Source organism: Cherax quadricarinatus, chromosome 76 (genome assembly GCF_038502225.1).
Source record: "Cherax quadricarinatus isolate ZL_2023a chromosome 76, ASM3850222v1, whole genome shotgun sequence".
NCBI classification, from domain to species: Eukaryota; Metazoa; Arthropoda; class Malacostraca; order Decapoda; family Parastacidae; genus Cherax; species Cherax quadricarinatus.
The window spans coordinates 4090909-4115345 of record NC_091367.1 but is presented as its reverse complement, the minus strand read 5'-3'; the positions used below and the strand labels follow the sequence as shown (position 1 = coordinate 4115345).

The 24437-nt window shown below is 37.9% G+C and overlaps 1 protein-coding gene across 2 annotated transcripts in view; it reads right to left on the bottom strand.

Annotated features, from left to right (window-relative positions):
* Positions 1–8809: 8809 nt before the first annotated feature.
* The window catches only part of LOC128703632 (tumor protein p63-regulated gene 1-like protein), a 34580-nt gene continuing 18952 nt past the window's right edge, over positions 8810–24437 (bottom strand). For both annotated transcript variants that reach the window (XM_053798367.2, XM_053798366.2), the window contains exon 8: positions 8810–24364. Coding sequence is in view for 1 of the 2 variants with exons in the window: in XM_053798366.2 (XP_053654341.1) it covers positions 24344–24364 (21 nt within the window). In the remaining variant the exon portion in view is untranslated. The remainder of the gene's footprint in view (positions 24365–24437) is intronic.

Genomic DNA, 24437 nt, shown 5'->3' with positions numbered 1-24437 from the left:
CTGAATTTCATGAGATGATTGGTGGAATTTCGGTGTTGTACACAGGCGTTGTTTAAGTTGTCGTTCCTACATGCGTAAATGTGTTCATTGAGGCGGGTGTCGAGGTTTCTTGCTGTTTCACCTACGTAGATCTTGTCACAGCCTCCACAGGGTATAGTGTAAACTCCTGCATTGACTGGTTCGTGGTGCTTGGGTTTTGTCCTGGTTAGATCCTTTATTGAAGTGGTAGAAGCGATGGCGACTCTGGTGTTAGCTTGTGAAAGTACTTTTGAGACGTTGAGTGCAACCTGGCTGTTGGGAAGAATTATAACTTTGTTGGGAGCGGTGTTGATGCGTGGAGAATTGATGATCTGAAGAGCTCTTTTCTTGCAGTCTTTGATGAAAAAAGAAGGAAATTGTAACTCAGTGAATGTTTGGTGAATGTAAGTACATTCCTCGTCAAGAAACTCAGGACTACGAACATTAAAATGGTATAAAATACCGACAGATTGTTAGGTAAGACACATATGCAACAGTTGGGTATCTTTATTTCGAAACGTTTCGCCTACACAGTAGGCTTCTTCAGTCGAGTACAGAAAAGTTGATAGAAGCAGAAGATACTTGAAGACGATGTAATCAGTCCATCACCCTTAAAGTTTTGAGGTGGTCAGTCCCTCAGTCTGGAGAAGAGCATTGTTCCGTTGTCTGAAACAATATGTTTCAGACAACGGAACAATGCTCTTCTCCAGACTGAGGGACTGACCACCTCAAAACTTTAAGGGTGATGGACTGATTACATCGTCTTCAAGTATCTTCTGCTTCTATCAACTTTTCTGTACTCGACTGAAGAAGCCTACTGTGTAGGCGAAACGTTTCGAAATAAAGATACCCAACTGTTGCATATGTGTCTTACCTAACAACTCAGGACTACAAATTCGGTATGCTCTTAGGAAAAACCCGATGATGCCTCTTTTGGTCTTGGTATCTTGACTGGAATAGAAGTGTGTGAGATCATTTTTATTGGTGGGTTTCCGATAAACTTGAAATCTTAGGTTGTTGTCTACTTTGTGAATGAGGACGTCGAGGAAAGGTAGCTTGTCATTGGACTCTTCTTCTAGTCTGGAGAAGAGCATTGTTCCATAGAATGAAACAATATTGTTTCATTCTATGGAACAATGCTCTTCTCCAGACTGAGGGACTGACCACCTCAAAACTTTAAGGGTGATGGACTGATTACATCGTCTTCAAGTATCTTCTGCTTCTATCAACTTTTCTGTACTCGACTGAAGAAGCCTACTGTGTAGGCGAAACGTTTCGAAATAAAGATACCTAACTGTTGCATTTGTGTCTTACCTAACAACCTGTCGGTATTTTATACCATTTTAATGTTCAGATAGCAGAGTACCTAAAGACGTGTAACGCTCAGAGAGGTTTCAGGATTGAGGTAACAAGCGGCGACTCATAGGGGGTTAGAGTTGGCACTACTGATGTTTCTCATATACGTAATTTAGAAGAGATAAAGTGATATACTAGGCTGCTTGATGTACAACTAATAATGAAAATAAAGAGGGGAAGATATAAAAAGGCTCCAAGATGACTTGGACAAACTCCAGGGATGGTAACGTGCAGTCATGAAAATTGGAAAGTCGAAAAAAGACCTGAAACAGAGGCTGCAAACATCAAGCAGAGGAAGAATCTTCGGATAAGCATAATACTAAGCATATTGCCAGCGGTGTACATCAACAAAAGTGCGACAATTGTATGTGCATGCGTAACAGATCTGAAAATGGATTAAACAACCGTTCAGGTAGTTCTGTTTGTGACTTGAAAAAGCCCACTGTGTGGGCGAAACGTAGTCAATAAAGGATCACATCATACTGCATTTGTGTTTATATTTCCAACCGTTCAGTTAGCCGACTGGTGGGTCGCATCCTGGAAACAAAACTGACCTTAATTTTCCCAAAATGCTCTGCATAACCAGGGGGCTTTCTATATATTATGGTCTGTCTACGTTGTACATGTACTTGTAGAAATAAAGACCTTATTATTATTATTATATTAATGCATATATATATGTCGTTCCTAATAAGCCGAACTTGCCGAATAGGCCGAACTCCATTAATTGTATCAGTTTTTTTTTTTTAAGACTGGTGGCTTAATTAGTACCCGAGTACCTGGGGAATGGGAGATATCGGGAACTTGTGAGATAATATAATAATAATAATAATATGTTTATTTCTATAAGTAGATGTACAAGGTATACAGGCCTAACTGACAGCAATGACCTACTATATAGAAAGCCGTTTGTTATGCTGAGCATTTCGGAAAAAATAGGTAAATTTTGTAATAAAGTTGGTAGAATTATCGACAATATGTAAAAGGGCACAAGTGCAACTAATGTGACATTTTTATTGTGGCAACGTTTCGCTCTCCAGGATGCGACCCACACAAGTGGACTAACACCCAGGTGGCCTGGCCCGGTGGCCTGGTGGCTAAAGCTCCCGCTTCACACACGGAGGGCCCGGGTTCGATTCCCGGCGGGTGGAAACATTCCGACAAGTTTCCTTACACCTGTTGTCCTGTTCACCTAGCAGCAAATAGGTACCTGGGTGTTAGTCGACTGGTGTGGGTCGCATCCTGGGGGACAAGATTAAGGACCCCAATGGAAATAAGTTAGACAGTCCTCGATGACGCACTGACTTTCTTGGGTTATCCTGGGTGGCTAACCCTCCGGGGTTAAAAATCCGAACGAAATCTTATCTTATCTTATCTTACTATGGGTGAACAGGGACGGCAGGTGTCTTAAGGAAACACGTCCTAATGTTCCCAGCCGTACCGGGGATCGACCCCCGGACCTCAGTGAGTGAGCTAGCGATCGAGCTACCACTGGTATTCACTGTTGACACAGACGACACAAGACTCCTCGAGTCCCGTTCTCACAAGTAACCCCTTAAGTTATACTTAAGAACATAAGAAGGAACAACACTGCAGCAGGCCTACTGGCCCATGCGAGGCAGGTCCAAGTCTCCTACCGGCTTAAGCCAATGCCCTAACCTAATTAGGTCAGGTCACATTCACTTAAGGAAGGAGCACGGTATCTGACCTAGTAGCCAGTTTCCTATCTTGCCAGAAATTTCTTAGCTCCATGCAAAAACTAGAACAGACTTTTGGAGTTCACACAAGCTAGAAATCCCCCGAATCCTCCTAGGCTAATCTCCTTCCCATTGACCTCTCTCCCCGATGTGCTATGGGAAAATTATGGGGACGATTTTCACAAGCACTTACCAATGTTAGTTGTACCTCAGGTGGGAGATGAGACAGTAGGCTGCATTATATATCTCCTTCCAGACCCACACACACTTTCCCACCCACAGGTCGGGCCTATGAATATTAAAAATATATAAAAATATCAGTAATGCTGGTAAATTATAAGACAGACTATCGGTATTGTTTTTTTGACTTGAATTAATAAGATGTTGAGTCCAATACATCTGGTATTAACAATATAACTGCATATGAAGAAAAACAATTAGAAAGAAAATTTATATATTAATACTTACCACTTGGATCACAGGTGGAACACACCTTAACGCTACCTAGAAATTACGAAGGCCAACGTAAAATTATCTAGGTGTGCAGCAGGAATCCCTGGCGTCCTCCAAATCTTCCTTATCACTCTATTATAGTGGTTTTCTCCAGAAACGTATAGATTCTCTTGTGGGGGACGTTCCATTATATTTGTTAATTACAAGATAAGGCCGATACACCCAAATTTGGCCCCGATGACGCCCAATTAACGAACGTAATACGTCACAACCAGTATTAGCACATTATGGCGCCTTCCTTGTATCCCTCCGCGGCCGCTGGACACCCCCCTCCACACGAAATTTTTAGAAGCCCAAATCAGAGCCTCAATTTTACACACATCTTATTTAAATTTACACATTATAAATTTAGGAAAATTATATCTTTCCACAGATGCCATGTGCTGAGAAGAAATGATCCCTGGCGAGTAGTTAAATAGGTTAGTATCCCCAGCTTTCACATTGAGGGGCCATGAATTCATTGGGGTTTCCCTAATATTTATGTACACAAAGGGATAATAGCTTCTGGTCTAATATTCAAGTAGCTTTGGATGCTAATTTACCTCAGTGTGGGCCTCACACCGTTTTAGAGGTGTGAGCTTTGCTCAGGAGACTCAGGAAGGTCAATTATATAATAAATGTTTGAATGGTGGAGACGTCGGAAGTGAATTTTGCATGCTCGTTGATAGATATGATAATCTATTAAGATATAGTGGAAGGACAGTGTACCCTGACAGTCCTCAGAGTGGTAATGGACATTTTTCTATGAAGTGTCCATGACTGAGGTGCATGTGGCAGACACTTAAGCAGGAGTGCAGCCTCCCAAACACGACAGTGGTCAGATTAGTATTATGGGGGAGCGCTAAACCCGTAGGATTATACAGCATATGTGGGGGGGATGGAAGGAATTCAGGGAACTGGAGCACAGTTCCAATTCCCTAGATCAAGAGCCCCTCACCAGCGTCAAGGAACCTCCTTTGAGAGGCATTAAGATGGTCAGAAACTCAGCTGTAGTTTCATACAGAACAGTTTGTTGCGGTCCTACGTAGATCACATGGAATTATTTTTACTATTATAATCACAAAGAAGCGCTAAACCTACAAGGGTCATGCAGAGATCAAAAGTCCAATTCCTTGGACTAGGTGACCTTTACCGACTTCAAGAAACCATCCTTGATGACAGGAGAAATACATCCTACATGATAGGTTGTTTGGTAGACATTGTTATCTCTTGCTCTTACCATGATTTCGTTTTAATCACAGGGAAGCACTAAACCCATAAAGATTATACAGCACCTGTGAGACATCCACGTAAAATATCTTTTAGATCAGGTTAGCATCATGGTGTGGCTGCATCTAATTTCCATATAAGAACATAAGAAAGAAGGAACACTGCAACAGGCCTACTGGCCCATGCGAGGCAGGTCCAAGTCTCCTACCGGCTTAAAAAAATGCCCCAACCTAGTCAGGTCAGGTCACATTCACTTAAGGAAGGAGCACGGCACCAGACCCAGCAGCACAAGCTAGTCAGGTCCAACTCGCATCCACTCATGTAGTATTTATCTAACCTATTTTTAAAACTACACAACGTTTTAGGCTCTATAACTGTACTCGGGAATTTGTTCCACTCATCCACAAGTCTATTACCAAACCAGTGCTTTCCTATATCCTTCCTGAATCTGAATTTTTCTAACTTAAAACCATTGCTGCGGGTCCTGTCTAGGCTAGATATTTTCAGCACGCTATTTACATCCCCTTTATTTATTCCTGTCTTCCATTTATACACCTCAATCATATCCCCCCTAATTCTACGGCTTTCTAGAGAGTGCAGATTCAGGGCCCTCAGTCTATCCTCATTGGAAAGATTTCTGATACATGGGATCAACTTTGTCATCCTCCTTTGTATGTTTTCCAGAACATTTATATCCATTCTGTAATACGGTGACCAAAACTGTGCAGCATAATCTAAATGAGGCCTAACCAAGGATATATAGAGCTGAAGAACAACCTGAGGACTCCTATTATTTATGATTCTTGATATGAAGCCAAGGATTCTGTTAGCTTGATTGCGAACACTTATGCACTGTTGTCTTGGTTTCAGATTACTGCTAACCAGAGCTCCTAAATCTTTTTCGCAATCCGTAATATTAAGATGTACATTATTTAGTTTATATGTGGCATGGTTATTTTCCTGTTCAACATTTAGAACTTTGCATTTGTCCATATTAAACTGCATCTGCCACTTCTTCGACCACTGCATCAGTCTATTCAAAGCTTCCTGGAGTTATCCTAGGTTCTCTACACATATACTGCTATGTATGATAATTCTATGTAACTGTATTGGTGTATACCTGAATAAACTTGCTTATTCTAATGCCCTCGTCAGAATGAATTCGACGGCCAATTTTGGTGTCATCAGCAAACTTTATGCCCTCATCAGTGTCGTTTATGTAGATTGTGAACAACAGGGGGCCCAACACTGACCCCTGTAGAACACCGTTCGTGACGCTTCCCCCACCTTGATTTCTCCCCATTTATGCAAACTCTCTGCTGCCTATTTGTCAACCATGCCTCTAACAAGGAAAAAAATTCTCCTATTCTATGTGCCTTAATTTTCCATGATAGTCTCTGATGTGGGACCCTGTCAAAAGCCTTACTGAAACCCATATAGACAATATATTCATTACCATGATCTACCTCCTCAAATTCCTTAGTGAAAAAAGTTAATAAATTTGTAAGGCAGGAACGCCCCTTTGTAAAACCATACTGAGATTCGTCGATTAATTTATGCTTTTCAAGGTGGCTACAAACTGCCTTGGCAATTATTGATTCCATAAATTTTCCCACTATGGAGGTTAGGCTTTTTGGTCTATAGTTCGAAGCTAAGAACCTGTCACCTGCTTTGAAAACAGGTATCACATTTGCCATTTTCCACTTATCTGGCACCATGCCAGTTTGTAGTAATATGTTGAAAAGATTAGCTAATTATTATTATAATCAAACAGAAGCGCTAAGCCACAAGGGCTATACAGCTAAAGATTAGCTAAAGGTTTGCTAAGCTCCTCTTTACATTCCTTTAGAACCCTTGCGTATAGTTCATCAGGGCCTGGGGATTTGTTAGGTTTTAATTTATCTATTTGCCTAAGGGCCATGTCACTTGTGACCCTAATCGTGCATAGTTTATTATCGTCCTGTTTTACATAATTTATTATTTCTGGAATATCGCTAGTATCTTCCTGTGTAAAAACTGAGAGGAAGTATGTTAAAAATTCTACACATTTCCTTATCACTGTCCATGAGCTGACCCAAGTAACTTTTGATTGGGCTTATCTTGTCCCTGATCTTACTTGTGTATACCTGAAAGAATCGTTTTGGGTTAGTCTTTGATTCTCTTGCAGCTTTAACCTCATGATCTCCTTTTGCTTTTCTTATTCCCTTTTTTATTTCTCTAACTGAATATATTGATTTCTTAATTGCCCCTCTCCTCTTTTGATTTGCCTATACCTGGAGACCTGGAGTTTACCTGGAGAGAGTTCCGGGGGTCAACGCCCCCGCGGCCCGGTCTGAGACCAGGCCTCCTGGTGGATCAGAGCCTGATCAACCAGGCTGTTGCTGCTGGCTGCACGCAAACCAACATACGAGCCACAGCCCGGCTGATCCGGAACTGACTTTAGGTGCTTGTCCAGTGCCAGCTTGAAGACTGCCAGGGATCTGTTGGTAATCCCCCTTATGTGTGCTGGGAGGCAGTTGAACAGTCTCGGGCCCCTGACACTTATTGTATGGTCTCTTAACGTGCTAGTGACACCCCTGCTTTTCATTGGGGGGATGGTGCATCGTCTGCCAAGTCTTTTGCTTTCGTAATGAGTGATTTTCGTGTGCAAGTTCGGTACTAGTCCCTCTAGGATTTTCCAGGTGTATATAATCATGTATCTCTCCCTCCTGCGTTCCAGGGAATACAGGTTTAGGAACCTCAAGCGCTCCCAATAATTGAGGTGTTTTATCTCCGTTATGCGCGCCGTGAAAGTTCTCTGTACATTTTCTAGGTCGGCAATTTCACCTGCCTTGAAAGGTGCTGTTAGTGTGCAGCAATATTCCAGCCTAGATAGAACAAGTGACCTGAAGAGTGTCATCATGGGCTTGGCCTCCCTAGTTTTGAAGGTTCTCATTATCCATCCTGTCATTTTTCTAGCAGATGCGATTGATACAATGTTATGGTCCTTGAAGGTGAGATCCTCCGACATGATCACTCCCAGGTCTTTGACGTTGGTGTTTCGCTCTATTTTGTGGCCTCTCTTTTGACCAGTGAGATGTTTTAGTCTATTGTCCATCCATTTGGGATCATTTTTATTTGATCTGATTTCCCTATCTGGAACGTAAGTTGTCTGAGCAGCTAGAACTATGCCCTGGAAAACGTAATATCGGCAGTCACCACCACCTACCTGACCCATAGTCGGATCATTCCAGTTCAGCCCACCCAAGTAATTTTTCAGTCCTATGAAATCAGCCAAGCAGAAGTCAGGGACAGAGACTTGATTGCCATTATTAGGGGTATTCCATGATATATTAAAACTGAGCGATTTGTGATCACTTTCCCCAAGCTCATCATTAACCTCAAGATTATTAATTAGCATTTTCCTGCTGGCAAGATCTAAGTCAAGCAAGTTATTTCCTCTAGTTGGTTCTGTCACAAACTGTCTTAAAAAGCAATCCTGAATTGTATCAAGAAAGTCACTTGACTTTAAATGTCTTGTCAAATTGCTCCAGTCAATCTGTCTATAGTTGAAATCTCCCATTAGCACAACATTTTATATATATAAAATACTTTACAGTATTAGAGCTTACAACCAATGGAGGGTTTGCAAAATGAGCTTATTAAATATTTGCTTAGTTTTGGAAAAAATTACTAACAAATATATTAAAAGCCAACATTTACAGTTTTTGGAATTATGACTTCTTTTCATACTTCTATTCGTTAGTGGCTCTTATTATTTTGAAACTTACTGTGCTATATTATTACAGTATAATTTGTGATCAGCACAAAAACCAATTGTGGTCATGCAGTGCCTAGAGAAGGAAAAATTAGGTTTGATCCGAAGAAGGGTAGGGTAGCTCTGATTCCTTGGATCAAGAGGTCTTTAACAGAATCAAGGACACATTAAAATTTGTCTACAGTAGCAACAATAAGGAATACATTTAGACCGTAAAAACATTACAGAAAAATACTAAAAAGGAAAATCATAATCAGTGTTTTGACTGTCAAAGCCAATTTTATTTCTCTTTATATTAACAATACATTTTATTCTACATAAATTTAAAAAAAAAATTAAATATATCCAAATATGATTGCATGGTATACGAACTTTCCACTTGGAATTTTAAAATAAACATTAAACATTCATACATTATATAGGTCTACTGAATAACCACATTACTTTACAAGCATACAAATATCTTATCATTTTATGCAAGTTATTCTAGTGAAGGAAACTATAATGCATTATAGGTGTATGAGGAGTGATGAAACAGGCAGCATGTATCTCCTTGAACCATAACTCCCTCACTTTTAAAGCAAAGAATAATGTTAGCTTATTTTTCTTGTGTGTGTGTATGTTGAAATGGTGAGATGTGCTGATAAGAAAACAGTATGCACAGTTACTAATATGCTAATAATTTCACAACTTTAGGTAATTTAGTTGAAAATATACTTTGTGTCTTTATATAGCCAGGCATTATTGAGTAGGCAACTTTACCTTTGAATTTACATATTCTATAAACAGAAGAATGATATGTCATCAAAGACAATACTCCGCTATGAAAATATTTGACACTATCATTTCTTTTAAGAATATTGTACATAATTCTTAAGTGATATAATACTATTATCTTACTTTTCATAGCTAAATTAAAAAAAAAAAAGCCATCATGGTTGGATCTCTTATGATAACTTTTTTTAATATCTAGTTATTGTCATTTTACATTCTGATTAAAAATATTTTCTGTTATCTTTAGCTTCATTATGGTGTTTGCTTAATACTACAGTATACAGCAAGCAAGGGTTTAGCAAAAAACAAATTTTTTGGCTCTGGTAACTTTGTATGCACATAGCAATCACATTAACATCTAGGTTGGTTGCCAGTCTTATCTTAACCTTTAATTATTAATAAAAGATCTCCTACATGTGATTACAAATACTGAAACACTCCTAGTAGACCTGTAACTGTAAAGAAAGTATGCATTTAGGTTCTAAGTCCATAGCCTGGTCATTTAGTTTAGAAATAACCACAAACAGCACCAAAAATGAGGTAGCATCCTGAAGGATTATAAATACTATGTCCAACAAAGATTTTTTTCAAGAGATCCATTATTTTATTTTTCTACTTTATCACATGCATTACCTTTATCCAATCACAATCACACTCCCAAATTCATGGCCTTTCAGATCTCTTCTTTGACTGTTCAATTTTTTTACTGGAAGGTCGTCTGCAAACAACTTTGATTTTTTATTGTGCTCATTTTGTTTTGGCTCGATATGTGACTCTTAAATCGAAAACCATCCAAAGGATTTTGGTCACTGTGTGATCAGCGGGTTTACCTGGCACCAGTCTCTCTAGTTTACAGATATTTTTTCTTATGAATTAATTCTAATGAAGTTAAAGCATAATACTGTATTTGATAATACATCCCCTCGAGGCACAATATGAGCTCAAATCAGAAAAAAAAACTTTTATTATTGGGTACAGTATATGGACATAATTTATGAGATTCTAAATTGGTAGGGATCTCTTTGAAAGTATCCACTAAAAAATTTAGGGTTCACTGTACAAAAAAACATGTTCTTGGCAATATATTCATCTAAATACAAGTACGTACATATACTGTAACATGCATAATATTTTTTAGCATATCTAGGGACAATATTTAATCAAACTTCTGAAAGTAAAATACAGTACTAGCCAAGAATAAAACAAAAGTGCATCATATAAAAAATTAAAAGTATGAAATGAAACTGTTTTAATGATTTATCAACATGAGATGTAATTTCCAGGTGTGCAGTTATTTGTAGTATTCTATGTTAAGTTACTGTTATCATAAGTAATCTTCATGAACTGATCTCATTACACAGTACAGTAATAATACATAAACACACACACACAGAGGATAGTCTCCTTTAATACAGTAACATAATAATTATAACAGTACCTCCATAAGAACACTACATTGCTGTAAAAAGTTTACTGTAGGATGATCAATATCATCTCACAATTACAATAAGTTGACTAGCATACAGGTATGGAACAAAGGTATAGAAACTAGCAACTTTTCAAGTAAAGTATGACATGTCAGACCTTATTCAAACTTTGTAAGATATTTAACTGAACAGAAAACTATTCTAAAAAAATATTTCAAGATGTTTCTTCGTATAATTTGATAGATCACAAATTAAAGATTGACAGTCATCTTACAGGACAAACAACAATAAATACTAAGATATTTAAGATACTTTTTTTCTGAGAACATTATATCTGTAGGTCTGTACTACCAAAACCACTAAAACAACAACAGTAATACCCTGAAAAATTATACAAATGGAAAACTCAGTAGATGAAATAGGGAAATCCTACACAAGTTAACGATTTTCCCTTCCTCTCCCTCTGGCCAAACGTATCTTTATATGATTATAGAGCATCAGCAACTGAACCTGTTAACTGCAAAAAGAATAGTAAACACAACAGACAAACATTAATTTCCTATGGCATGCTGAAGCATGGTGATCTAGGCCTGGTTAAGCAATGTTATGCAGTCTTGCATAACATCTAAATACTCTACTTTATGCAAATGTTCTTGCTTCCCAGGGGAAACACAAATGTCCTAAGTTATCCATTCACAATTTGTGGATAAATGTTTTGTTAATGATTAAGATATTTTCTTGTGTGATTCCCTGCATCAATTTCTGAACATTCTTGGAATTAGAAAAATACTTTATTTCTGGTTAGGTCAGGTTAGGACAGAGTATGTTATATTAGACTATAAAACATATGCAGCATTTAACCACAAACAAATTAAAATATGACACACTATAAAGCAGCAGAAGCTCTGGGCAAGTGTAGGTAGCATTCTAATTATGGTGCAATGATGGTCTGAGTATACAGTAATGCTGTAGATAACAGATATGAACATAAGTAAATGATGGCAGATTGGCATTGTATAGGACAGGGGTAATAATAAAGAGGAATAATACAAAAAAAAATTAAAATAACTGTTTGAAGTTATTAAAGAAGAATGCTGTACTTCTAGGAGTGCCTGCACCTACTCCTCTGAATTTTTTTGTTAAATTGATTTTGGACAAACAACCACTGTCTAACAGCAATTAGTTACACATGCTCCCAAACAAAATGCAGTATGCTATACTATCAACTAACTTCTTAAATTACAATAATAAAATTCTATCTGATTCTTTCATTTACATCTACCATAACTGGAAACTTTTCTAACAAATGAGGGGACTTTCACAGTACTGTAATAGCAAACCGCTAAAATTCGGCCTGCACATGGTAGCACAATGGTTATCACAATATTCCATGTACTGTACTGTCAGGTTGTTAATAAAGCTTGATCTAACACACAGTTGGGTCTCCTTAGTTTATACAATACTTACTAAGTAGGCCTTAGACAGGGATGGGTGATGTCACCATGGTTGTTCAATATATTTATAGATGGAATTGTAAGATTATTATTATAATCAAAAAGAAGCGCTAAGCCACAAGGACTATACAGCGCTGCAGGGCAGGAAGGAAGCGAGGGCATCAGGTGGCAAAAGGGAGATGGATGAGTAATAGGTTACGGATAACAGCGGGGCAGTGGATGGTGAAAGGGTAAAGGGCAGCAAGAGACTGAACTAGAAAGGGCTGAGGGGAGTGCGAAAAGTATCATCAGAGTTTGTGGAGTAAATCAGTCGTTGTCAAGAAGTCAATGAGAGAGTCAGGATTAAAGGAGGGTCCATCAGCAAGAAGGGAAGGTAAAGAGAGATTAGTAGAACGAAGACGACGTTGGAGGTAAATTCTGCGTGCTCGTTGATAGAGAGGGCAGTCTAACAGAATGTGGCTAATCGATACTGGAACTTGACACTGCTCACAGAGAGGAACAGGGTGCCTCTCCATGAGATACCCATGAGTAAGACGAGTGTGACCAATGCGAAGGCGGGAGAGAGTGGTCTCCCAACCTCGGCACTGATGACAAGAAGACGGCCAGTAACCTATGCTCGGTTTAATAGAATGAAGTTTGTTACCGAGCAGAGTTGACCAACGTTGTTGCCAACGGGTGCGAAGGTGGGTAGCTATTGCAGCAAAATAGTCCAGAAATGGAACACCTCGATAGGAAATTGGTAGGTCATGTACTGCTGACCGCGCAGCAGTGTCTGCCTGTTCATTGCCCTGTACGTCGACAAGACCAGGGACCCAACAAAAAACAATATCTTTATGTTTGGTAGAGATACGGCGTAGCCAAAGTTGGATACGGAGAACTAGGGGATGAGATGTATCAAATTTTCGTATAGCCTGTAGAGCACTAAGGGAGTCTGAGACTACTACAAATGATGACACAGGCATAGATGCGATACGAATAAGTGCTGCAAGAATGGCATACAGTTCAGCAGTAAAAATGCTAGCTGAAGATATTAAATGTCCCCGCACGACGCTGTCCGGAAACACTGCTGCGAATCCGACGCCGTCTGAAGACTTAGAGCCATCTGTGTACACAGCGGTGGCATGAGAATGGGAGTGGAAGTGATCAAGAAAAAGAGAGCGGGAAGCCACCGTAGGCAGTTGAGCTTTCGAGCAAGGGAGTGAGAAAGAACAGACCCGAACAGCTGGAACTTCCCAGGGGGGTAGGGAAAAGTGAGACGCTACCTGAACATATAAAGGTGGTAACTGAAGGGAAGACAAGAGTGAATGTAGGTGAAGAGAAAAGGGACGGAGCAAACAGGGGCGGCGAACGAATAAAGAATGTCAACTAATATCGGTGACCATTCTATAAATGGAAGGATTGTGTAGATCGTGAGAGCGTACATAGTAGCGAAGGCAATGGGTATCACGGCGATCAGACAAGGATGGAACATTCGCTTCTGCATAGAGGCTCTCAACAGGGGAAGAGCGAAAAGCACCAAGGCACAAACGTAATCCTTGGTGATGGATAGAGTTAAGGCTAGAGAGAGTAGCAGGAGAGGCCGCAGAATAAATCTGGTCACCATAATCGAGTTTCGATAAAACGAGGGCTGAATGTAGGCGAAGCAGAGTTTGACGATCAGCTCCCCAGGAAAGATGAGCAAGGGTTTTAAGAAGGTTTAGCCGGCTGTGACAAGTTGCCTTCAGAGAGGTTATGTGAGGTTTCCAGGATAACCGACGGTCAAAGAGAAGGCCTAGAAACCTGACTGTATCACGTTCGGGGATACGGGAGCCATAGAGATACAAAGGATGATCGGAGATAACAGAGCGTCTAGTGAAAGTAATTTGGTGAGTTTTGGTACTTGAAAATTTAAACCCATGCGTGGTGGCCCAAGTGGAAACACGGTCGACCGCATGCTGGAGAGAAACTGCAATAAAATGACAGTCAGCGCCTGCACAAGCAATAGCGAAGTCATCAACATAGAGTGATGACCAAATATTGGGTGGAAGAACAGAGGCCAAATCACTTATAGCAAGGAGAAAGTGTTGTGCTTAGAACACATCCCTGAGGGACACCTTCAGCTTGGACGAAGGCCGGGGAAAGAACATTATTGACTCGAACACGGAAATGTCTGTCAGTTAAAAAGTTCTTAAGGAAGGATGGTAGATTGCCTTGGAGGCCTAAGGAATGGGCCTGGGCCAAAATATTATACCTCCAAGTTGTGTCATATGCCTTCTCAAGGTCAAAAAATATGGCAATAACTGAGTGATTATTCGCAAAGGCATTACGAACATATGTATCCAAGCGTAGTAAGGGGTCTATGGTAGAACGACCCTTATGAAAGCCATATTGACTAGCGGAGAGACTGTTGTGGAATTGTAAGAGAAGTGAATACTTGGGTGTTGGCAAGAGGTGTGGGGTTAAAAGATAAAGAATCCAACACAAAGTGGGAGTTGTCACAGTTGCTCTTTGCTGATGACACTGCTTTTGGGAGATTCTGAAGAGAAGTTGCAGAGCTTGGTTGGTGAGTTTGGTAGGGTATGTAAAAGAAGGAAATTAAAAGTGATGAGGATAACAAAAACATTAGGTAATGAAAGATTGCATATCAGATTGGAGGGAGAGAGTATGGAGGAGGGGAATGTGTTCAGATATTTGGGAGTGGATGTGTCAGCAGATGGATCTATGAAGGATGAGGTGAATCACAAAACTGATAAGGGGAAAAAGGCGAGTGGTGCACTTAGGAGTCTGTGGAGACAAAGAACTTTATCCATGAAAGCAGAGGGGAATGTATAAGAGTACAGTTATACCAATGCTCTTGTATGGGTGTGAGGCAAGGGCTGTGAATGTTGCAACAAGGAGAAGGCTGGAGGCAGTGGAGATGTCATGTCTGAGGGGAATGTGTGGTGCGAATATAATGCAGAGAATCCATAGTCTGGAGATTAGGAGGTGTGGAATTACCAAAACTATTATCCAGAGGGCTGAGTAGGGGTTATTGAAATGGTTTGGACATGTAGAGAGAGTGGAACGAAAAAGAATCACTTCGAGTGTATAAATCTGTAGTGGAGGGAAGGAGAGGTAGGGGTCAGCCTAGGAAAGGTTGGAGGGAGGGGGTAAAGGAGGTTTTGTGTGCAAAGGGCTTGGACTTCCAGCAAGCATGCATGAATGTGTTAGATAGAAGCGAATGGAGACAAATGGTTTTTAGGATTTGACGTGCTGTTGGAGCGTAAACAAGGTAACATTTATGAAGGGATTCAGGGAAACTGACAGGCTGGGCTTGATTCTTGGAGATGGGAAGTACAGTGCCGGCACTCTGAAGGAGGGGTGTTAATGTTGCAGTTTTATAATTGTAGTGTAAGCATGCCTCTGGCAAGACAGTGATAGAGTGAATGATGACGAAAGTTTTTCTTTTTCGGGCCACCCTGCCTTGGTGGGAAACTGCCGATGTGTTAATAAAAATATTAAATGTACATTAGGACTTCCATATCCATGGTTTCAGTTATCCAAAGTTTACCATAGCCCAATAACATCAGTCGTCTCCCTCCAAAGGAAGGTGACCCAAAACAAAAATTACATTTTTCATCATAATGAATGAAAGATGGTGAATGTTTCCTTTTTTTTAAAGAGTCACTCTTACTTTAGTGGGAGATGACTGGTGGAAAAAAAAAATTATTTAAAATATTTTACTTTCTATTACACTGTTGTAGCAGTCATCTTATTGTATCCCATTTTCACTAAGTACAGTGGTACCTTGACTTACGAGTTCAAGTCGTTTCGTGACCGAGCTCATAACTCATTTGCTCATGTATCAAATCAATTTTCCTCACTGAAATTAATTGAAATGCCATTAATCCGTTCCAGTAGAATTCCTGGCTCTCGGAAAGCAGTAAAAAATACTTCAATATAACGCTAATATCAACTGTACGGCTTATTTATCTATCACAACTGATCTAATATGATAGAAACATGATATATACTCTAGAATAAAATATTTATGTCATTATGTGACAAATGGTGGTGGCCACTCCTGAGGTAAAAATAATTATTGCTCTGAACATATCTTCCCATTCTTGCCCTTCTGAGGTGTTATTATATGAGAAAACTGAGTATTTGTGAGGCTAACTTCATTAGATTACTAGTTTCATAAGGAAAACACTGAAACAAAAGCGATTTTTTCATGTTTTTTCTATGATTTCATGCCTTAATTCAATGGACATCACCCTCTTCTTCTCTTTAGCACTGTCCTTTGCAATTACTATCTTAGGACCCATGGTTAGAAAAAAGAAATTTGGCAAAATAACTGCAGAAAAAGCACAAAATGCTGGGAGGATGTTGTGGTGTTCACTGTGCCAACTAGTGGCGGTGTATCTGAAGCTTGCTCGTAACTCGGATTTTGGCTCGCAACTCAAAGCAAAAAATCGACCAAGCGACGGCTCGTAACTCAGAAAACTCATAAGTTGGGACACTCGTAAGTCAAGGTACCACTGTATTTAAGTGGTAGCTGCTATAAAAAAATTAATTTGAGACTGGCACTTGACATTGCATGACCTCACTGCCAATGGTGCTGATTCTAACAGAATTTACTGCATTACCAAATTTCCAACAAATAACTTGATGTTAATTAAAGCTGCAGAAGTGCCAATGCCAAAATAATGAGAAACCATGGAATAGGTGGGGACTGAACTTACAGCAAGTGAATCATAAAACTCCAGGCCAGTGCATAAGCCACTGGGCCAGCTTGCTAAAATAAGATTCATCCAACTAGGTATATTTCTATACACCATAGGGAGGTTATCATGAGCCACCACTGAGACCACAAATGCAAGTTTTTACAGATGAATACTGATAAAGAAAAAATATATGCACGAGATACAATACTATACCAGTAGAAATTACTGCTGTGGCACTAATAATCAATGTAAATTTTATCTTATGAATCACTAGAGGCTTCAGCTCCCAATTTTATTTTTCTTAATCATTTTACAACACAACTCATCCAATTCCTGTGAGTTAGCACAACAAACCTGAAACAGTTGTTACTCTGGCTTTAAAGAATACAGTATATATTATTTGCCGTTTGTTTTGTACTTCCCTACAATTATCGACCACTATGCACAATAATAGGCTTATATGTACTTCCTAATACAGTAGTAATGTACTATGTACTTAAGAAAAGATGTGTTGCAGAATAAGCTTTTATTGAGATATTATTGGGTTCAGTTGAAAATTTACTATTATAACTTGATGAAATTGTGTGAGATGTTATCCAAACAGAAGCTTGTTCTGTAATGTGTGTCTGTTCTTCATTACTAATGTTAGCAGAATGCTATCTGGATCCACAATAGCACTATAGTCATATCACTGTCAACTACAATGAAGACAACTTCAATTTGCTATACTCATGTTTACTGCAGCTGTTTGCTATTATTCCTCTCAAAATACATATACATACTTCATTGTTCTATGGAAATATGTAGTAATATGAGCATATCGTGTTGCAGAAAAACTTACAAAACATAGTTTGGCAACACCATAACCACCAATGTTTCAAGAATTTAATGAACAGATTAAATGACCATGTGCTGGTTGAACTGTGGGTTAGTTGTAAACTGATCCTGCCATGGCATGATTTATATTCTTCATGAAAATTCCTGTCTACTTACCTAATTTTAGTTATCATATAGCCTTCTCAATAAAAATTTAAATTAGATAATTAAAAAGCCCATCATTATTCACACTTACCATATAGATTTATTTACCCTTTCATACAAGAGTAAAAGTTCAACACATTTCCTGGTGATAAAATACTAGTTACAAAATCTTAAAGTGAGGCATAAACTAGTCTTAAACAGAGTAACAAAATGAAATTAAAATATAATCCCCACAACTGACTTAAAGGTAATGGAAACTTGTACAGTACTGTATTATGCTTTGTAATTTGAATATTTTAATTACCTAAATATTTATTTTTGTAATAAAAACCATTGTATATCTGAACTTAAAAATACGAATTCTGTTTGCCTAAGGTCACCATGGTGCTGAATTAATGTTCTTTTTACAAACTGAAATTTCAGTTCTAACAAAATTTTTTTGTGCTTTTAAAGTAAAGCATTCATCACAACTTGTATCTGAATTATCAGAATAGCGAGGTACTGTGTTTTCTAACAGATTATTATACATATTTTAGGATCTGTTACTTGTGATTCCATTCTCAACTCCATAAACATAAACCTTAACCAAAATTTTCATCGGGAAGAATCAATCACACATGCACTCATGTACTCAGACATGAAACACACACATTCCATGGCATTAACATTATATTTATGGGGAAGTGCTTAACCATATGTGGTCTTTCAGCACCTGGAGCATCAAGTTGTTTCTGAGGAAGGTGAGGGAAGCTCCAATTCCTTGAATGAGCTTTTCACCAGCTTCAAGTGACCCCTATTAAAGAGGACATCCTAAGATAAATCAGAAAATGCATCCAACCAATACCTATACCCAAAATAAAGTACTCTACCTGTACTGCATTTGGAATATTAGTAATGATTCTTTTAAAAACTACACAAATTACAATTTTGATCCAGTAAAAACACAATCCCAGCACTTATTTTCCTTATATACAAATTCCACAGAGAATGCCACGAATAACAATGTTACAAAATGTTTTTGAATTATTATAATAAAAAAGAAGCACTAAACCTGTTTTTTGAATAAAAGTTTTTCTTCCAGTAAGTTAATACTGCACCATACATGAAGAGTTTTAAAGGATAATGTATTTCAAAAGGATGAACGAAATTAAAAGATAAAATGTTTAAAAAAGTACACAAGCTACTTTACATTATTTTTAATGCTAAAAAGTTTACTAAAACACTCTTTTACAGCAATAAGTAACACAATAAATCTGCCTTACCCATATCTATATGGGAATTAGTATTACTGTACTTGGCAATAGGGTATAAGATCATCATTTAATCTCAGTGCAACTGAATCACAGTCACGATTCCGATAACTGATACTGTACAAGTATTAAGTCCCCATGGATTAAATTCTGTAAATTTACAGTTAAACAAAAAATGGAAGCATGTTAGTTTAATTCACAACAAAGCACTCTGGATAAAAATACACAGTAAATAGATATGCACCATGACTGAAATCAACCAAAGTTGAAAATTCAACAGTATGTACTATAACTGCAAAACACATTGCAGTGATACAGATAGGTTTATTAACACACTGACCATCTCTCACCAAGGCAGGGTAACCTGAAAAAGAAACACTTTCACCATCATTCACACTATCACTGTCTTGCCAAAGATATGTACTGTACTTATATATCTACACCCTTGATACTTTCTTCTCTTCTCCCTTTTCCTGAAAGACAGGCTTCATGTAAAATTTTCACCACGTGTTAGTCATTAACATTTTACTTTCCATCCTCCTTTTAAGTTCATTTCTCTTACAAAGCCCATGGCCTGGTAGGCAATGCTCTTGCCTCACACGTAGTCTGTCTGTGGTTTGATCCCCAGGAAAGGTGGAAACAATGGGCATGTTTCCTTCACCTGCTGTCCCATTCACATAAGAGGGTACCTGGGTGTTAGTTGACTGGTGTGGGTCGCATCCTGGGAGACAAGACTGAAGGACCCCAATGGAAATAAGACAGACAGTCCCTTGATGATGCACTGACTTTGTTGGGTTATCCTGGGTGGCTAACCCTCCCCCTGGTTAAAAATCTGAATAAAATCTGATCTTATCTTCAGACCTTCTTAACCTTTCTAACAATAAAAACATTAAAACAAGAGTGACATAACACACTGTTGGTGTGGAATCACCACCTAGTAAAGCTAGAAGGCTGGTGACTGAATTGATGCAAATGAGCTAGGAAAAGAGACTAAGTATTATGCTGCAGGAATAAAGAAAAAGAGGCACTACAATGATGACAAAGTAAACAGGGATAGGCCCTTTGCTAGGAATGTAAGACCGAGAAGGCATAGTTGGAAATTATAGTCAAGTAAGCAACATTGATATCATTAAATATTTTTTCAACATGAGTTATAGAGAACTATAATGAAATGAACATATATACACTGGAAGCAAACTTCATAGATTAAAAACCCATGGCATGCATGACATTACTACTTTCATGTAACTGGTCAAAAATAAGGTGGGACCAAGAACTAGAGCTCACTTCCTCAAATGAACACAGGAAATTACATTCCTGTTTAACTCACTATAAATTTTAGACCAATCATTTGCATCTCTAGAGAAAGAATTTTAAATAAGCCCCTATATTACTTCGTATTATTATAATCAAGGGAAGCGCTAACCCCATAGGGATCTCAGTGTGTGTGTAGTTAATAGGAAGAACTCAGGTTCAATCTACTGAGGTGGGGAAAAGATCCACTTCCCTAGTTCAAAAGCTTTTCACTGGCATCAAGGCACCTTCCTTGAGGAACTTTCAATTTGTAAAAACCTTGCACCTTATATACTCTTAGTGCATTCCAAAGTGAAAATCTATCATTCATTTTGTTATTATGTTGTATGAGAGGGGGTAAACCCTTGTGGGACATTAATCTCAAGGAGTGAGAAGTTCAATCTTCCATCCATGAATAATGAGACTTACATACTACCTAACTGTACTTCTTTCTTTCTTTCAACACATCGGCCGTATCCCACCAAGGCAGGGTGGCCCAAAAGGAAAAACGAAAGTTTCTCCTTTTACATTTAGTAATATATACAGGAGAAGAGGTTACTAGCCCCTTGCTCCCGGCATTTTAGTCGCCTCCTAACTGTACTTATGTATACCAAATTAGTTCTAACACTGTCATGATCCTGTAAATAGAAACTGTCAACATTCCTGCATACAGGCTAAAACTTATCATACAACATTTGTAAATTAATCAGTGATTAAAATGGATGTACACTATACACAATTTTCTTCTTTCTTTCAACACACCGGCCGTATCCCACCAAGGCAGGGTGGCCCAAAAAGAAAAACGAAAGTTTCTCTCTTAAATTTAGTAATTTATACGGGAGAAGGGGTTACTAGCCCCTTGCTCCCGGCATTTTAATTGCCTCTTACAACACGCATGGCTTACGGAGGAAGAATTCTGTTCCACTTCCCCATGGAGATAAGAGGCAATAAACAAGAACAAGAATTAGAAAGAAAATAGAAGAATACCCAGAGGGGTGTGTATATATATGCTTGTACATGTATGTGTAGTGTGACCTAAGTGTAAGTAGAAGTAGCAAGACATACCTGAAATCTTGCATGTTTATGAGACAGAAAAAAGGACACCAGCAATCTTACCATCATGTAAAACAATTACAGGTTTTTGTTTTACACTCACTTGGCAGGACGGTAGTACCTCCCTGGGTGGTTGCTGTCTACCAACCTTCTACCTACATACACAATTTTAGAGGCATAAAAATGTATGTCTACAAAGTCTTGTATGTACCACTTTTATGCAAATTTACCTATTATTTTTAATAATTTTGAGCCACTGGCTTATTTTTTTTATAATCCTTCTTAATCACAGATCACAATATTCTACAAACCCATCTTTTTCCTTTATTTGATACATGATTTACTATCATTCTCACTGTACAAAACTGATAAAAACAGCTTGTCTTATTTTTCCATATGTGAGCTTTCCAATACAGTACCGTTCATCAAGGATTACTAAAACTACAGGACGAATAATTTTACAAGTAAGTTTGTCTGAGACATCTGTAGATGTTTGCTTCAGTGAGGTGAGCATCTGACAGCTTGATAAGAAAACTATCTTGTAAGCCAAAATGTGATACAACTAAACCTATATGGACAAAATAAAATACAGTACTTGCAAAAGGCAAGAAAAGCACTGTATATTCTGGTCTCGCACTGAGGGCTTCATCAACAAGCTGAAGATGGCCTCTGTGTGAGGCTGAAATAGATGGTACTTGGAGCTTGCTCACACCACTGACAGGTGTTTGTCACACATTTATATAAGCCCATTTATGTTGTGTAAATTAGGTACTTATGTGGCACCATGTCAACATACTTGAGACTTATTCTTGTGGGATTTGTTTTAATGATAAAACTGTGGATATGTTCATTGTATTTACTAAGTATTCAGGTGATGGTATGTCTATATTTATATATATATATATATATATGATCCTGTCATATTTTGTAAGCACTCTTCTAACTTGATTATATTACACACATATATAGATTATATTCTTACAACACAATCTGACACAGTATAAAATATATAATATTTACCTTAAACTAGTCATGTGCTTAGAGATTCATGCAAGGTGCTAATAATGTTCAAAACAGGTAATTTGAGTAGTGTTTCTAAACTTTTACCCTTTATTTGGACATCACCCAAATGTTGACTTTAAGCAACAATGTAGTTCAGCTAATATTAAAGCTAACAAATGAAACTGATTGATAAATACCAACTTTAAGCTTGAACAATATACTCTACACTCTATCATGGGGCTTACTAAGATTTGGCCAACATTTACAATAGTATAAAAAAATCATTATTAACCATCACTTATTCTCTTACTATGAAGGATGGGCAGATAGCACAGTTTTACTGAAAGTACTAAGTACTCTGATATATATAATAATTTAATTAAAAATGCAGAAAAGCCTACTAGAACTTTTAAGTTCAACATAAGGATAAAAGTAAATGAATATATAAGCTATATTTACAAAATAACAGAGAAATAAGCCTTGGGGTGGTATTTATATTTTACATAAAACTTTAGAATTAATTACTAATTACTTCTGTATATTTTACATTCATGCTATATGTTATGGTAACAATATACAAGTAAGAAAATGTAGTATATCCAAATTTAAAACATTTATTTCAAAGAATCTATGACTAGTTCACTCAAAGCATGCTAAATATTCAATTAATTATTCTTTGCAATCTTATTTCCTACTTAACTCGATATTGTACTGTCCCATTATATCTAGAACTTTGTGTACATGTAAGCTGGATGATGTAAGTGTAATCCTGAAGATCTTTGGTCTGTGTACAACTTTGTACATTCTCCTGTCAATGCTACAAAAGAAAAACATGAATGCCTAATTGAAATGTAATTATATGACTTGTTTCACAATCAATAAACTGTTCCTGATGCTCATGCCTCCTGCATCAACTGATAGGATAATTACCGTTACATTCACAAAAGTACACTCAACCTATACTGCCTTCCTGATACATGATCAGTCTAAAGAGACTGAAAATCTTAACATTGCTTACACTTACCTTTACAACTCATTCTTTAGATCTAGCTAGCACTAATAAAATTTAGCACAGCATCATCATAATTGGTATTAACATAAAAAACTCATTAATTTTCATAACATTCGGGTATGCACACTACTCAGACAGCTGAATACAGTACCAGCTGTTGCTGTGGCCCACATAGTGTCATTAATATGAAGCAGTATTTACTCTAGGAGATTCTTTCGTAAAATAAATATTACTAATATATCCACATTAGTACTTAACCTAATGACATAAAGGAAGCGTAGGAAAAGATCAAAGAAAAATATTTTAAAGGGTGAGGTAAAGAACAGAAGGAAGAATGAAAGAAATGGAAAGATGAAATTGGTTTTGAAAATCAACAAGTTGAAGAATGAGACACTCATTCAACAATTGGCGATCTTTACTGAGGAAACGTTTCACCAGCCAGTAGCTTCTTCAGCCCAATACAGAAAAGAACATCGTTTTCTTCTCTGTACCGGACCGAAGAAGCCACTGACTGGTGAAACATTTTCTCAATAAAGATTCCCAAGTAGGAAGTAGTAGTGGAAGAGAAAAGGTATTAAAATGGGATAATGAGATGATGAAAAAAGTTAGAGATTAAGAGTGTGGATGAGAAAGAAAGTATGAGTGTGGTGATTTAACTGTAATATTAACACAATCAAGAACAAACAGAAGATAAAAACATACAATCCTGTGAATATCTTCTGAAGATAATCTTCCATCTCTCAGTAAATTATTATAGTGTATCAAATCTTCAATCACTCAACAAATGCATCTAATCTTCAAATTTTCTTCAACCTTCAACCTAAACTTTTGGTGCTCGTTGCATTCTTTGGTTCATAATGGCTCACGCTGCAAGCCGCCAAACCTTTGGTGGGGAGGAAAAATTTGTTAGAAAAACAGGAAGCTTAAATATACCCAAAGACAATATTTGTCACACA